Below are 16734 nucleotides of genomic sequence, written 5' to 3' on the forward strand. Positions count from 1 at the left end.
CCCTCGACTTCCCGAATGAGCTAGAAATGTGACAGGGACGAAGCCGTGTAGATCCGCCATTTGGATCGCCTACCCGTATCGTACTCCATACAGTCCAGTACCACAGAGGACAGACAGACTATCGAGTCTGGTCTGGGTGTCTTATCGCATGAGGGGTTCAATAGACCAGCTCCTTATCACCGCCTAGATCCAGCCAGGCCCGCCAACCCCCATAAGAATGCCCCATCCCGCGCTAGAACATCCTCGGGGCTCAGTGTGCATGTGGCCTGTAGTGTCAGAAATTAGTCCAGCATCACTCGACCAAAGACAATCATCTGCATTTCTGTCACTACTCCTTTCTCCAATGCCCAGTGTGTCTGTCCCCTTACACACCCCCATGTTTAGCGTCCCCTCTCTCAAGGCGTCAGTGACGGGATGTAGGTACTAATCCTGGCTGCTACACCATATCCCGGCGTGACTCTATCCGACATGACTACCTCCTACTGACTGTACACCTTCCTTTGAGCGAGCTCCGTCTCAACAATTGATCCTCTCCTTTCACTAACTTACAACTTGACTCTTCAGTGAATGACTACACGATACAAGCATCAAACAAGCGCATGACGATTTCTTTCACTTCCAACTCTATAACGATCTTTGTTTCATCATCATCTGGTTCTGTCTCTATTGCATCAAATCATCTACCATCCATCTTACATACTACATCCCATACATACAACTCTTTAGACTATCTTCTATCTTCCGCACAGCTGGTCTGCGCCGCTATTGTCCACTCAACAATCTCGAGCATCTCGCCCTTCATTCTCGATAATCACTCAACTTAACCAAATACTTACTGGGTGCCTCTTCCCAGCTTTTTTTTTTTTACCTTTACTTCTCTATTCGACAGCCAGTACGACTTTAGTTGCTGCTACTAATCCCCCCTTCGATCTGTACGAGCCTACCATTTGGCGTCATTTCATTCGACACTGTACAAAGAGATACGCGACAGACCAAAGGATACAGACTGAGAACCTTAATAAACAAGTGCCGGCGTCACCTCTAAGAAAACCGACTTGACGCCTCTTTACTGGCAACTACGTTCTGCAGAAACGCGAGCGTTTTTGGGGTAGGAAACTGCTCCGACACTTGCCCAAATCAGTTGAATGCCTTGTAAGTTGGTACATCTTAACCTCTATCTAATACCTGCCATTCGCCCTTACATTACCCCTCTACTCCATCATAACATAGCATTTCCTCTCCCAAACCATATGCGCAACGCGCGCTGCCTTTTACCACAGCAACCCGAAGGCTAACTATGACTCTTTCCTCAGCCTCAAAGAAGGACAGGAAACATGCTAGAGAAAGTGGCGGTATCGCCGCAGCTGTGACAAAGCAAACAGCTGGAAAGTTCGCGTGAGTAACCTTTCGTCCACGAGACTCTTCCATCACCATGTTTAGTACCTGGCTGACCCGCAGTCACGTTCATAGTGTCGCCAACAACACCAGCACCAACCCAAGCAATAAAGACAACGTCAAAAGCACCAACAATAACGGTGCCGAAAGCAAGAGCTCATCTACTTCGGTCGCTTCCACGCCCCCGGTCGATACGCCAGAGATCAAGCCTTCCGCCGTCCCTGACAATGACAACCCTGCCGCCTCCCCCATGCTTACTGCAATGTCCACAACTCCAGCTTCCGTGAGCACAGCGCTGAGTATGAATAACGACTGGATCCGAAGCGGTATTGCTGGTTCCCCGGGAAATTTGATCAGCATCATGGGCGACTCGCCTCCTACTCAACCCTCCTCATATGAGGACTCGGGTCGACTGCATCATGGATGGGCTGTTCAGCGTCCTTACATGAGCCCGTCGCCCTCATCTATATCACCACCAAGTCACGGTCGTCGCCCCTTGAGCTTCCAGATGGATGCTCAGTACCAGTCTCCAGAGACACCGCCTCTGCCTGGCCACTATCGCCGCAGTTCAGTTGCGTCTCCGTTCAATGGTGCAAGAATCGGGAACCTTCCGCCGCTTCCTCATCAACCCCAAGCACATTTCTACGGTGCCCCCGATCTTGACTTGAACTTGACAAACAACTCTGGTATGAAAGCCGGCGAGCGCGGTTACTTCTTCGGTTTCGACAAGCTGCCCGAGTGCCCCGATTTCCCACCCAGTCCAAGCAACGTCGTCATCGCCGGATATGAAGGTGGCTTGGACGTCTATACTGTTGGGAAGAGAGGCCTTGAACCTGCCGCAAGCTTAAAGGGACTACGGGGAGGTGTCCATTACGCCAAGATCCTTCCATGGACACTTGACAATGATAAAAAGTCACTCTTTCCTCTCGTGGCCGTGGTTTTGCATGGTCCTGTTCTACCCGCCGGCGCATCTGACCCTGCACAAGACGATGGACCGAGCCCCAGACCTGACGGAGCGGCAAGCCCTCGGTCAGTCTATACTCACCAGGAAGGCTTCCAAGGAAGACAGAGCATCGACGCTTATCAAACTTCCGTCGAGGTTTACTCGCTGAGAACGAACCAACTGGTCGATGTGTTACTTCAAGCACCAAAGATACAAATCAACCCTGAAATCTCTGTTACAAATCCTATTTTCAGACCGCCTCCGCCCAGCGGTACCTTTACAGTTCGGGCAGATTCCGGTACGCTCGCAGTGTGCTCAGGCGTTACTGGCGAATGCTGGGTTTACTTGCAGCTATTGGAGGATCAGAACGGCCATGCATTTGCATGTGTCGGCAAGATCTGGACTAGCCTTCAGCAAAGTGCCCGAGGCGAGGTACCAGAGGAGACGGATAAGACACGTACTTCGACTGCATCCCCGCGCTCGAGCCCGCAAACACCTATTCTGGCGATCAGTGGACGATGGATCGCTTACTGTCCCGCGACCCCGTCATCTCAGGTTTCTCTCAGAGCTCATGTGCCACTCCCAATATTGGGCAAGGCACCTGGGCTTGCCACTGTAACTCCACCACAGCTGCCATCATCTTCTGCATCGGTAGATCTCCCAATATCCGATAGCGTTGTAAATAAGATTATGCGCGAGACGACCCAAGAGCTTATACAGGGTGCCAAATGGGTTGGACAACAAGGCTGGCAGGCTTGGAATTCCTACTGGAACAAATCAAGCCCCCAGTCGCAAACTCAACAAGCACGTTCACCTCCCCAAGGCTGGGCGGGCACTCGATCACCTCATGGCGACTCGTCTCAATTCCCTCCTACACATGGATCGACTGGTCAGACCATAGCAAAGGATCCAGGCCTTGTGTCCATCATTGACACAGAGTCCCTCGTTGCTTCGTCTTCAATCCATCCAATCACTACGTTCGCACCGCCTCTGGGGTGCAGCTTCCTCTCTTTCTCCCCGTCCTCATTGGCTTTATTCACAGCCAGCAGCAAAGGCGATGTGCAGACAGTCTGGGACCTCCTCCGTATTCAACATACTAGATCGTCGCCTCTGCAGGCTACAGTAAGCCCAAACGCAAGCACAGGTCCTCAGGTTCGACAAATTGCACAGTTCTCACGAATGACAGTTGCACGTATTGTCGAAGTTGCTTGGACGCAGGCGCAGGGTGAACGATTGGCTATGGTGACCGAGCGTGGTACTGTACATCTTCTCGACATGCCCTCGAGTGCGTTCATGTGGCCCGCACCTCGTCGCCGTCAAGCCATCCAAGAGAGTGGTACTGCAACACCAGAGCAGCCAAGTACAGCCGTCTCTTTGGCAACTGGCGCTTTTGGTGCCGCTTACCAAGCTGCGAAACCATTTGTGTCACGACCCCGCCGCAGCAGCGGTAACGTATCCAATATTCCTGGCAACAGTCTCAAAGACTCGGCGGCCATGGGAGGACGAGTGATTGCTGCTAGCATCAGCAGTTCGCTCGGCAAGACTGGAACCGCGATCAATCAGCTCCGGCATACTGGAGAGAACCGTGTTTCCTTGCCACTTAGTTCGAGCCTCCCTTCGACGTCATGCGTCACATGGGTCAAAAGCCGGAGACACCAAGGGCTCTTTGTGGTTGGAAACGGCTTGGTGCGGGCGTTCTCCTGTAGAACTCGCCGATCTAGCGTACAGGCTGGCAGGAAGGTGACACGTGCCAGCAGATATCACGATTACAACGTGCCGAACCTTCCCAGCGACCTGGTAGCTCCAGCTGTGCGACAGATGGTGGACTTGGGAGCCCAAGATGAGATTCTCGACCTTTCAGATCGTGACATGGATGCGGGGAACACCCTGACACTCAATGCACGACCTCGTGTGGCATCGGCAGATCACCATATGGAGTCATCGATCCCTCAAGCTGAAATAGAGTCTAGTGCGCCCTATCAGCCTTTCCACACAGACCGTCGAGTGACGCTCTGCGAGTACCGTAGAGGTACAATTGACCAACTCGAGGTTGTTTCCGCCATGCTGGCCGATGCCAACCTAGAAGAAAATGCACTATCAAAGACAAAGAAGAAGAAGGGGCAACCCACGGAAACATATGCATCTAGAGAAGTGTCAAGCACAACAGCCTGGGCCTTTGGCCAGGATATTCCAGTGGTTCGACTGGACTTGGGCTTGCCCACTGTCACCGAGGAGGAGTACGATGGCCCTGAGGATCATATTGCCTTGCCCCCTTCTGCCATGGAGCGGGTGATGCAGTACGGTGACGAAGCGCAGATTGTGGTGACGACGAGGAGACGTCGTGGAGCTCAGGGGGGTGGTCAAGGTGAGGACGGCTTTTTTGAGGATGATTGCGAAGTTCTCGATTTTGCAGATCAGAGGGTGTAAGTGAGATGAGTCTCCTCTCAACCAACAATATGTGCAGGTTTTTTTTTGGTGTATGGATTTTTGAGCTTTACTTCATTCTATGGATTTGATGCTAGGGATCAATAATCCATTGCTTAGGCTATTCAAACATGGAGCCAAATTTCACCAATCCATGTTTCGCACGAATGGCAGCATTTAACCAAATCATTGGGTCCGGAATGTTGGAGTTGATTGATTCTTGACGTGTAGGCAATTTGCTTCATGTAAGAAACACTCTTTAGCACGGAATTCTTTCTTTGGCAGGTCATAATGCCTTATTAAATAAATAGAAACACATTAGATGCCCATTCCCCATAGTGCTCTTTTATTTCTTCTGCATAAGCTGTTGCCCCACGGTATCCAAGGTTCAGGACGTCGACATGTTCCGTGGTGCGATTAGGTGATTTTAAATGCCAGTAAACAATTAAAAGGTATATGAATCGGCATATTGATTGTCTAGTTGGCCTTCTTAGCGGCAGCCTTGGCCTTTGCAGCCTTCTTCTGGTTGCTCCGAATCATAACCATGCCTAGGAAGGAGCCAACAACAGCGGAACCGAGGAGGATGATAATGACGGGGATGCGAATGGCCCAAACGCGAGGAGGAAAGAAGTTTTGGAGAGGGTGATCGTCGTCGACAAAGGGCTGAAGCAATTGTTAGCTCACGGCGCATCTATAAACGTGGGTACCCAGGGCAGACAGGTAAGGGCTGCTGCCATAGGATCAATCGCACCGAGGTCGGAGGGTACTTACCATGAGAAGGGTCCAGATGGTGTAGTAGGTGAAGACGACGGAAGCGGCCACGAGCATGGCGAGACCGACGATTTTGTCCAACTGTAGTAGAGGAATTATGTTAGTAAAGTTGAAGAAGAGCGAGGGGCTGCTGCGATGCCCCCAGGCGGAACCGCGTAAAGGGGACAAGCCTGTAGATCGGGGCTTCGGAGTGGACATAACAGGTAAAGTACTGACCATTGTTAAAGATGCGCAAGGTGAGCGAACGTAGACCTTGGTTGAGCCGAAGAGAAGAGTGAGGCAGAAGAGTAGAAATAAAGGAGCGTTGGAAAGTTTGTCAAAGTGTTAAGAGTACCTGCTAAAAGGCCAAATTTACAATGGACGCGATTTCACCTCCTGATGACCCAGCATGCAGCTTGTCTCGGAGCGGGTGGAGCAGACGCCACTGCACCGCCACATTTGGTGATTTTGCAGCTGCAGGTCTGTTGTGGCGCAGCAGAACTTTAGCTGCTGGCCTAACTTTTTCAGTCGCGCTGTGATTCAACCTTAGAACAAGTTAGCGACGACATCTTCTCCAGCGCGTTGAAGAGTCTCACCACAATTCAACCACGCCATCAGGAAATTAAGGAAACAGAATCAGAAACGACAAAACTATCGACTGCGACTGTGACTTCCGGTTTTTCTACACGATGGCTTCCGCCGAGGTTGACCTCCCCCGTCGCAACCGCGACCGCAGCGACAAGCCCGATGGCGACTCTTATCGCCCTGGGAGGTCCCAGCGATCGCCTTCTCCTCGTCAAAAACGAGATGTCGCACCTGTTAGAACGGAGGAGGAGAAGCAGGCTGCCGCAAAGGCCGAGTATGAGAAGCTTCTAACGATGAGATCCGGCGGAACGTACATCCCACCCGCGAGACTGCGCGCGCTCCAGGCACAGATCACAGACAAGACGAGCAAGGAGTACCAGCGCATGGCATGGGAAGCGCTCAAAAAGAGTATCAACGGTCTTATCAACAAGGTCAACACAGCGAACATCAAGTTCATCGTTCCCGAGCTGTTTGGAGAGAACTTGGTTCGTGGCCGGGGTCTGTTTTGTCGATCGATCATGAAGGCCCAGGCTGCCAGTTTGCCTTTCACGCCCATCTATGCCGCCATGGCCGCGATTGTCAACACTAAGCTACCTCAGGTTGGAGAACTTCTAATACGCCGTTTGGTCCTCCAATTCAGGAAAGGCTTCAAACGAAACGACAAGGCCGTTTGCCTTTCCTCTACCACCTTCCTCGCGCATCTTATCAACCAGCAGGTTCAGCACGAAATGCTTGCTGGTCAAATCTTGCTCCTCCTGCTCCACAAGCCTACCGACGACAGTGTTGAGATAGCGGTCGGTTTCTGCCGCGAGGTCGGACAATACCTAGAGGAGATGCAAAGCTCGATTGCGAACGTAATCTTTGATCAATTCCGAAACATTCTGCACGAAGCCGATATCGATAAGCGAACGCAGTACATGATCGAGGTCTTATTTCAGGTGCGAAAGGACAAGTTCAAGGACAACCCGGCTGTCAAGGAAGAGTTGGATTTGGTTGAAGAGGAGGACCAGATTACACACCAAGTCGACCTGGAAAGCGAGATTGAAGCGCAGGATGGGCTCAACATTTTCAAGTTCGATTCAGAGTGGGAAGAGCACGAAGAGGCATACAAGAAGCTCAGGGCTGAGATTCTGGGCGAGGGCAGCGACGATGAAGATGATGACGAGGACGAATACGAGAGTTCATCCGAAGACGAGGAGGATGAGAAGACAAAGGCCATGGAGATCAAGGATCAGTCCAATGCTGACCTTGTCAACCTGCGCAGGACCATTTACCTCACTATCATGTCCAGCGCCGACCCTGAGGAAGCTGTCCACAAGCTTATGAAGATCAACCTTCCTGCAGGGCAGGAGCCTGAACTCCCCTCCATGATTGTGGAGTGTTGCTCGCAAGAAAAGACATACACCAAATTCTTTGGCATGATTGGCGAGCGCTTCGCTAAAATTAATCGATTGTGGTGCGACCTCTTTGAGCAGGCTTTCGCCAAGTACTACGAAACCATCCATCGATACGAAAACAACAAGCTGCGCAATATAGCAATGCTATTCGGCCACATGTTCGCTTCAGACGCTCTGGGATGGCACTGTCTCTCTGTCATTCACTTGAACGAGGACGAGACCACATCCAGTAGCCGTATCTTTATCAAGATTCTATTCCAGTTTATTGCAGAGGAGACCGGCATGCCCAAGTTGAGGGCACGTCTGACAGATGAGACACTTCGACCTAATCTGGAAGGTCTCTTCCCCAGAGACAACCCCCGCAACATCAGATTCTCCATCAATTACTTTACAAGTATCGGTATGGGCGCTCTTACAGAAGAGATGCGAACACACCTTCAGAACATGCCCAAGCCCGCTTTACCTGCTCCTGCTGCCGCAGCGAATTCAGACTCGGATTCCGTCTCCAGCTACTCGTCCTACACAGGCTCTTCTTACTCGCGATCTCGATCTCGCTCTCGAACACCACGCAAGGTTGCTGACCGAGGTCGGTCACTTTCTCGATCCCCTGGTCGAAAGAGCAGGGGACGTTCATACAGCTCGTCGAGGTCAAGGTCATACTCACGATCCGTTTCTGCACGAGGAAGAGGCCGCAGTCAGTCTGGTTCCGCCAGCCCTCCCCGACGAGGTCATCGTTACACCAGCGAGAGCCGCTCGCGATCTCCAGCCCCTCGTAATGGCAAGGGCCGAGCTCGTAGTGCCTCTTACTCGTCTCGAAGCCGATCTCGCTCGCCGCCACGACAAGCACGTGGAGCACCACCTCCAGCTAAAGATGGGCGAAGCCACTCATATGATTCTCAGAGTCGATCCCCCTCTCCTGTGAGAAAGCGGGAGAGATCATACTCTGGTAGCCCAGCGCCTCGAGGCCGACCGCGCGGAAATGTCGGGCCTGGTACTCAAAGGCGCAATAGCTCATCTGTCAGTGACGGGCCACGAGATAAGGCTAAGCAGTACAGCCGTTCGCCTTCATACGACTCACGATCCCCACCACCAAGGAGGGCTAATCCTCAGAGCGTGTCGCCTCCACCTGCGCGTAACGGACGTCAGCCTTCATACACACCGTCGCCGAGCCCGCCACGTCGTGGAGGAAACAAGTCGTTGAGTCCTGTGCCGCCAAAGAGAAGACGTTACAGCGACAGTGTCTCCAGGTCACCGCCACCAATGAAGCGAGGACGACGGGGCAGTTGAAAGGGAGTAAGAGAGAGGGAAGTCCATGAGACGATAGGTTTATAATGAAGAAAGGGGTTACTTTGTAATTAGTTGAGGTGTTTCATCAGCGGGACCTACCAAAATTGAAAATGATTGAGGCATGGGCTGTTCATTGTTTCCACTTGCTTTGTATTCGCCGACTGGTGAAGTTGATGGGCTTTACTCATGTATCATATGAAGCCTTTGTTTCATGCTTTGTGTAGGGGATCCAAGGATCAGGTTCGTGTCCAAACTGTCACTTATATAACTAAGTATGGATTGGCCTTCTAAAAGTCTATATACAATCGCAATTACCTGCTCATTCCACGATTCTCTACACCTTTTTGTCTCATTCTCATGTTTCTACTGAGTAACATTACCAAACTACCCATCATGGAATCACACTCGCAACCTGACGACTCTGCCAAGTCCATCTCAGGCAAGATATCTACACAGTTTATCGCAGCTGTCCTCTTTCCACTGAACTTGAAGGGAAGTAATAAAAGCCGTATTGGCGCCATGGTAGTAGGAGGCTTTGCTCTCGCAGTTGGTTCGTGCATCCGGAACGGGCCGTTTCCTGGAATACGAAGCAGAAGCTGACTGGCAAGTAGGTAGTAGTCTTTGGGTGAGTTTACCTTGGAGTTCAAGACTTGGCTCTATACCCCTGGGTTCTTTGCGGCACTGAATGTGGTTTTGAATCCATTCGATGGTTGAGTGTGATGGTGAACTCTGATCGTGTTGTATTATGCAAGGCTTTGGGGAGTTTAGTTGGTTTAGGTTTCTCTATATGCATACTTTAGGATTGGTGCTTTTGGATACCATAAGATATCCGACGGTATTGTTTATATGCTCTATATTTTCGTGTTAGTCAAACAGGTTACGGATAGCGTGTTGGGCACTGGCAACAACTCACATGAATGATATTCTCGTTTGTTTGGATATTTCCTTACTGCCAAAGATGCCTAGTGTTATGTCGTTTGCTGCTTAAATTCCCTAGTAAGCGTTATCGATGGTGTTTGTAGTCAACCTAGCAAGGCAACTCCTGCTTTTCAATCAAACGACGGAGATATCAACAAACGGCGTCACACCTGCTTTCAAGTTCAGATGAAATTGTTTGTATACTTCACCATCTATTTATATCAAGTCCTCTCTTGATTATTAAATATTACCATAGCTGCATCTTGACATCAAACATTTTTTCACAAATCATCGTGATCATCATCATGGAGGTCATCACTTTTTTCGTCATCTTGTCTATGTCGATTGCGTTCATAGCTAACGATCCTATTCAAACACCATTTGGAGCCATCGTTGCATCATTTGTTGTTGCGTTCTTCGCACTGATTGGAGGTAAACACAAACACCATCTCTCTCATCCTAAAAATTGGTACTGACAGATCACCAGGCGCCTCGTTCATCAACCATGTCATCATCTCAGTCCAAGAGCGATTGGTTGTACCACCAGAAGACGATATCTTCTCGAGACCCTCCCTGCGTAGAGTGACAGGCTACGGACCTGCAGAATTCGACACCCATGATAAGTTCTATCACACCTACGGCATCTGCTGTGGCAAAAAGGGGCAATGTCACTCCTGTCTTAAGCAGCACGCCGAACAGCTTAGAGACGAGCAGGTGGAAGACAAGTTTGAGTTCGACAGGAAGATTAAGCAAGCCCTTGCCGAATAGGATGGGTAGGGGTGTGCGGTTCTTGCGGTCTGGGAAGGCAAAAGGGCACTGAGCAGGGTTACAAAACAGCGAGTAATGGTACTTTATACTGAGCTCCGACGATTGTTGCATTGTCAACCTTCGACAAAAACAGTCTTCAGGGGTTATATGACAAAGGAAGGCGTTGCTATTTGAGCAGAAGTCATACCAATCCAGCGGACAAGTTTCCTACATTTGCTCATTATCCGCAGTGTTTTCTTTCCCTATGCTGTTTCTATCTTTGCGCACACATTGGCGTGATATCTGAAAGTGGTTTTCCTTTTGAACACTATAGCTGCGGATTTAGTCCCTGGACTGTTGCCTTTTCTCATAGTCTGGACCTTAAACTTACCAGGTCAACATAATGGCACAACTCCTTTGTGCTATTAACATGGGAAACATTACTGGCAGGCGTATATCATGTCGATATTCAGTATCGACGAAAGTATATCACCTCACTCAAAGAAAACAAGACATCTCAATCACGTTCGTGTCCAACGGCTCTGATCTATTCCATCATTCTGTCTATCGGATGTAATTCTCTCCCGGCTTTACATTATGGGTTATCCAATTCTTTCCCATGTTCTCCTGCATCGATCCTAGTCCGCGACAGGCTTGCATAAAGACTGACCATTGCTTTGTCTCGCTATCCATGACTTTCTTCCTGTACCATCAGATGAACGAGTTTACAGCTTCTTTCCTCCCTTGCTGTCTTTCGAGTTACTGCCGCCATCAGAGGACTTCTTTTCGTCACACTTGGAATCCCCTTTCGCTTCAGAGTAAGCAGCTCCAGCACCCAGACCTACACCAGCAGCCTGGACGATGCCGTGAACGATAGGAACTCCGTACCCAGCCATCCCGTAGCTTTGGAGTGTTGCAAAGGTACTGTGTGCAATAATATTGCCGATACCTGCGTGCATACCTGCAGCTGCAGATCCTTCATTCCAGTTAGAATATGTGCGAGAACCGGGACATAGTGCCATCTGACCTGCTGCTATTCCGTTCGCCCCAAAACCAGCTATCGCAGCAGCTGGCGCAGCGATCAAAACCGGCGCGGCTATCATGATACCGGCTGTTCCCATAGCCGCTGCTGCCCCAGGGTTTTCCTTTGCGTACTGAATAGTGCTGTTCGCAGCCTTGTTCTCTGGTCAGTATGTGGTACTAAGCAACAGCGAATTTGAGTGTAACTGACTTTGAAGAAAGTGTCTTTTGCGGATGCCAGCATTTTCTCCGTGATAAATTCAATCAAATCGTGTATCTTGTGCACAGAAGTTAAGTCTCAGGGTGTATGTAAATGATGGCGAGGGCGGTAGTGATGATGTTGGGGGAGGAAAAGATGGGCCGTTAGGATACAGAACTGCCGAAAATAAATATCCAGGCTGCCAAAGATGGCGCCTATTCAGTGAAGATGCTTTCAGCCTTGAGAAGTGAATATCGAAAATGCCTTGCGAGGATTGGACCAACATCGTGTAGGCGCCAGGGGTGATTGCATACTATCTGCATGGAGGGGTAACATAATGTAGATGGTATACAATCAACCAACACCTGGAGGCCAAAGAAACGACCCTGTCTACAATCATGGCTACCTAACTGGATAGTGTATGTTTTATAATTGTGACTCAACTTCACTGTGAAAGGGTTAAATCGACAGGGGGTAACCAGTTTCAACGAAGAGTGTGAACCCAAAGTCAGTTTGTTACATGCAATACGCTTTGGGTGAATGAAGAGGATACAGGTCCTTTGCTGATTATATCTGAGTGATGCATACACACAAAGATACTATTCACGATATGTATAAAGTTCTCACTAATCAAGACAGGATCGAGATTTCTGTAACATCTCGATGCCATTCGTGAAAGTTTGTCCGTATTGTACTATGTTCATCCACTACCTACTAGGTAGCCAGTCGATGTGATGGGACAACGTCAACTCGATGATATCGTCAGAATGGGACAAACCTAATATCTTATTAGTCGCTAATTTGTCCATGAGATACAAACAACGCCGTTGACATGTATAAAGTCTCGTCGCGTTCCAAAAGAGTATCCTCTGGCCAGACTTCATCTCTCCAGTAATACTTCAAACCAACCACCAATTATTCTCACAAGACACTCCCAATGGTTTTCCTAGGTCCCCTTTTCACTTTTCTTGGCTGGACAGGGCTTGGTCCTCAAGCAGGTCAGTCTACATTTCCTCATCCTAGTTGTATGATTGATATATTAACCCATGTATCTCTCAGCCAGCCTCGCATCATGGCTCCAGTCTTTGATCGGCAGCCTGTCACCCGGTAGCGTCTTTTCAATCATACAGAGCGCTCAGATGGGTGGCTATGGAGTAGCAATAATTGAGAGGGTTTTTTGGTTTCTTCATTTCATCTTTTCTTTCTTAAGCTGTTTTGCCAACATTGGGAAGTTTCAGGCTGCCTGGACCTGGATGGCATCTGAGGCGAATAGTACAATATGTCTCTAAGCGAGACATTACAATATCCTATAATGCCCTTCAATATATCATACCATGCTTGCAGCCTGTTCCAGTCAATACACTGTTTGTCATATGGCTGGGCTGTGCATAGGTAAGGTGTGACAAATAATCATTCACCTGTCTGCAACGTGTTTCAGCGTATGAATCTTTCTTTTGGATGCCTGCCCAAGTGCCAGTGACCGTGCCAGTGCTCGCCAGTTGGCGCCTTGATATCATCATGAATGTGGTAGGCCTCCCAAAACCTTCGCCCCTGTTCCTTTTTCAACATTGCATCTCGATACTGAATTTATCGATCTTAGAGAAAAGTCTTTTGTCATCGATCGCGATCTTGGCCATTTATCTATTGTAGGTCCCAGATTTTGACAGCGGAAAACCAGCTAACCTATCCTACTCTGAAGCCTCCTACTCAACAAACAAAATGCCTCCTCGATCCAACCCAGGAGCTGGGGCTGCTATTGCCGGCGCTGTGATGGTCGCAGTTCCTGCTATCGTCGCGGGCCCTATTCTTGGTGCTCTGGGCTTTGGCGCCGCTGGTATTGCTGCAGGTCAGTCTCGAATTGAACCCATGACCATAAATATCACTGACTAGCTGTCCGTCTATAGGTTCTGTCGCCGCTGGAATCCAGAGTGGAATTGGAAGTGTTGGCGCAGGAAGTCTTTTTGCAGTTCTCCAGTCTGCTGGTGCCGGAGGCTATGGTGTTGCTGCTGTCCATGGAGTCGTCCAAGTTGTTGGGGCTGCAGTTGGCATCGGTGCTTGGCTTCGTGGTCAGGGCGACAAAGGGGGCGATGAAAAGGGCGGCTCTGATCACAATGCTGAAGATGGTTCTGGTGACTCTGGTGATGAGAACAGCGGCGACAAGGAAGGACCCGAGAAGGACAACTCAACCAACAATGAGCACTCGAAGTCGCCCAACTGAGAGGTATAAACGCGGCGTCACACTCGCCTTTACGCAACTTCGACAAAACACAACTGGCCGAAGATAAACCATAAATGCATCAGCACGGTGTGTTCTACAAGTACCTTTACTTGGTCAAGGGAAGAATACTTTCGGTGACGTCTTATCTAGGATGATAGAACCAAGGGGAATCATCATTGATTGTAACAAAGACGTAAAGTTCACTCACTAGGAGTTTCCAATGGCATGACCAGTGTACGAGGTTGTCCATTTGATATATGTCCGTAAAGCCAACAAGCATATGGTGAGAAACAAATGTGTCTTTTGAACCCCGTCCAACCTTACGCCATCTATTATCGATTCTTAGTCATCGTAAACGCACATAATCTATCCGGCCAGAGCCTCATCCTTTGCCTTTATATCATCTTGCTTCCCCTTCTCTTCCTCCTTCTTCTCCTGAGACTTGGCCTTATCCTTCTTGCTCATCGTCAAGGCCCCCTTCTTGAGGGCCTCATTAGGCAGTGGACGAATAATTGGCTGCACAACCCAAACTGGTCTCTTGCAGCGCCTTTGAGTACCCTTTGAGCTCTCTGTCTCTGGGGGGTCTTCCTCTCCCTCTGTTAGCGGTGTTTCGGCAATGCTCTCACCGTTTGTGCGCTCGTACTCGAGGAGTTCCTCTGCAACCTTGCGCTCTACTGCGGAGAGAACACGCTCGTAGGCTTCTATGTCGCCTGCGCGGCTCTTGCCCAGCATATCTCGTACATCGGTATGCTTGGAAACAAAGTGTCGCAGGAGATGGAACAGATGGGGTTGCATGGCTGCCATGTTAGGCCCCTGTTCTCCCTTCTTGCCCAGGTCCTTTCTTCGCTTCTTGGATGGTGGCTCCTCCTCGACGGCTTCGCTCTCCTTCATCCATTCTGTATCGTCGCCGGGCATGAAAAGTGGTCGTCGCGCGGGTGATTTGTTTCCGAACACATGTTCGTGAAGAATGTCCATGTACCGTCTAAAGACTGCATCAACTCTGTAGCCACCCTTGCCATCTTTACCGCGCCAGTATTCTCGCCCCTCCTCGCCTACAGGTGGTGGTTTGGTAAAGATAGCTGGGTCACTTAGATTGCCCTCGGCGCTCATCACACCATCAGCCCCTGTGGCCTCGAGACATTTCTCGATATCTCCCTCCTGAAGAATGTTTCCATTCGCAAAGATGACCGTTTCCTTGGGTAGGCTATCCTTTAAGAATCGAATCATCTGCCACTCAGCCAGACCTGTCAGGTGGCCTTTTTGCTCTCTCTTACGTCCGTGAACCGTGAGAATAGATGCACCAGCCTTGAGGACATTCTGCGCATACGCCAAAGTCTCTTCCTTGGTGTCCAGGATTCTAATCTTGGCCGTGACAGGCACAGGCAACTCCTTATGCAAGATATTGATCAAGCGAAAGATGAGGTCCTGATCCTCCTGGAGGAAGGCACCGTACTTTCCCTTTCGCGCAATGCCCTGGGGACATCCAAGATTCAAATCGACAGCATCGCAGTAAGGTGCAACTTGCTTGGCAGCAGAGAGCAACGCATCGGGATCGTTTGCGCAGAACTGGACGAAGAGTGGGCGATCGATAGAAGGGTTTCCGTCGAGCCAAGGAGTTTCGCCATCGGTCTTTACTGCCTGAAAGTGCGCCTTTCGGTATTTGTCGTCTTGCGAAAATAGTCGGGCGTGGAGCATCGGCGTATAAGCGAGAAGGCTTTTTTGTTCGGTGGGTGAGATAAAACTTCTAGTGAGCATGCGCCAGGCCTATAAACATCAATATCCGTTATCACTACAGGACTTGGGACAACTTACGAATTCAGACTGATCCACCATGGGCGCGACAATGAACTTGGGGCTGCCGATACTCTCGTAGAAGGCTCGGCCCTCCAACTTGGTTGGGCGTTCCACCGCGGGGCTATTCTCTTTAGATGTCATTGTCGACATGCGCTGAGCGAAAGAGGTGAATCGGCGGTCGGGAATAAATGTAAACAAGGGCCCCGGACTCTTCCGGAGCCGAGTCAGACGAGCAAACTTCTCCAGATTGTAGGACGGGATATGGGCGCAAAAGCGATTCTTGTCGTCAAAGATAACTATGCCCCACGTACGTAGAGGAAGAAAAGAAAAAAAAAAGATAATGTTGTCGGCCCCGCCTAGGACCGGGAAGTGGGTGAGGCTCAAAGAACCTTATGTGTGGTGGGTTTGTGGCTGGGCCAGGTTGCAGCTTTCCCCAGATAAGTTTAAGCTTTTCATCTTGTAGTGGTACTTGGCCCTGGGAGTACCCAGCAAGATAGAAGGTACTACCTCGTTCACCCAAAGCCAAGATCTCACGATCCACCAGATACCACGTAACAAGTATGATTAATAGCAACAAATCCCCTGAATTGCATGTGCCTATCAAGTATGGATCAGACACCCGATCTGTAAATCACTTTCAACAGCATAAACACATAATCAACGCTCACTCTCTGGAACCAAGTGGTGCACACGTCTTACAAGCATGTCCCGTCCGTCAGTCACGGTCAGAAATAAGAAATATAAAGGCTTTGTTTTTTTGACCAAATTGGTCATGTTTCGTTATGTCCGCTCCATTGAGTTTTTTTTTTCGTGTCTCAAAAGACTAGTGGTGATGATAATAATAATAATGGATAAGTGGCGTTCCCAGTTTCAACGGTGATCGTCTGTTTACAGAATGCCACGCGTCATTACATAGGGATGTAAGCACACTGACTCCGCTACTGCAAGGTCCCAGAATATGGTTTCCGTCACGCTCCGTTCCTGCTCGAACCCAAAAATGAAAATGAAAGAGAGAGATGAGTAAGGCAAGATTAAAGAAATGTATGACTCCCTGGTC

The 16734-nt window shown here is 49.6% G+C and overlaps 7 protein-coding genes across 7 annotated transcripts; 4 read left to right on the plus strand and 3 right to left on the minus strand.

The window, feature by feature from the left end:
- Positions 1-1297: 1297 nt before the first annotated feature.
- Positions 1298-4765, plus strand: FPSE_03168 (uncharacterized protein; the record flags this gene model as incomplete). The annotated part of the gene is made up of 2 exons (XM_009256287.1): positions 1298-1395; positions 1471-4765. The coding sequence occupies 2 exons, from the start codon at positions 1298-1300 to the stop codon at positions 4763-4765; spliced, it is 3393 nt and encodes a 1130-aa protein (XP_009254562.1).
- A 474-nt stretch (positions 4766-5239) lies between these two features.
- Positions 5240-5752, minus strand: FPSE_03167 (uncharacterized protein; the record flags this gene model as incomplete). Its single annotated transcript, XM_009256286.1, has 2 exons — positions 5240-5425; positions 5534-5752. 2 exons carry the CDS (start codon positions 5750-5752, stop codon positions 5240-5242), a joined length of 405 nt encoding a protein of 134 aa, XP_009254561.1.
- Positions 5753-6201: 449 nt separating this feature from the next.
- Positions 6202-8781, plus strand: FPSE_03166 (uncharacterized protein; the record flags this gene model as incomplete). The annotated part of the gene is made up of 1 exon (XM_009256285.1): positions 6202-8781. One exon carries the CDS (start codon positions 6202-6204, stop codon positions 8779-8781), a length of 2580 nt encoding a protein of 859 aa, XP_009254560.1.
- Positions 8782-10004: 1223 nt separating this feature from the next.
- FPSE_03165 (uncharacterized protein) lies at positions 10005-10467 on the plus strand (the record flags this gene model as incomplete). The annotated part of the gene is made up of 2 exons (XM_009256284.1): positions 10005-10131; positions 10187-10467. 2 exons carry the CDS (start codon positions 10005-10007, stop codon positions 10465-10467), a joined length of 408 nt encoding a protein of 135 aa, XP_009254559.1.
- Positions 10468-11171: 704 nt separating this feature from the next.
- Positions 11172-11710, minus strand: FPSE_03164 (uncharacterized protein; the record flags this gene model as incomplete). The annotated part of the gene is made up of 2 exons (XM_009256283.1): positions 11172-11621; positions 11678-11710. 2 exons carry the CDS (start codon positions 11708-11710, stop codon positions 11172-11174), a joined length of 483 nt encoding a protein of 160 aa, XP_009254558.1.
- A 1674-nt stretch (positions 11711-13384) lies between these two features.
- Positions 13385-13883, plus strand: FPSE_03163 (uncharacterized protein; the record flags this gene model as incomplete). The annotated part of the gene is made up of 2 exons (XM_009256282.1): positions 13385-13511; positions 13570-13883. 2 exons carry the CDS (start codon positions 13385-13387, stop codon positions 13881-13883), a joined length of 441 nt encoding a protein of 146 aa, XP_009254557.1.
- A 366-nt stretch (positions 13884-14249) lies between these two features.
- Positions 14250-15818, minus strand: FPSE_03162 (uncharacterized protein; the record flags this gene model as incomplete). The annotated part of the gene is made up of 2 exons (XM_009256281.1): positions 14250-15647; positions 15696-15818. 2 exons carry the CDS (start codon positions 15816-15818, stop codon positions 14250-14252), a joined length of 1521 nt encoding a protein of 506 aa, XP_009254556.1.
- Positions 15819-16734: the final 916 nt, after the last annotated feature.

Source organism: Fusarium pseudograminearum, chromosome 4 (genome assembly GCF_000303195.2).
Source record: "Fusarium pseudograminearum CS3096 chromosome 4, whole genome shotgun sequence".
Lineage (NCBI taxonomy): Eukaryota > Fungi > Ascomycota > Sordariomycetes > Hypocreales > Nectriaceae > Fusarium > Fusarium pseudograminearum.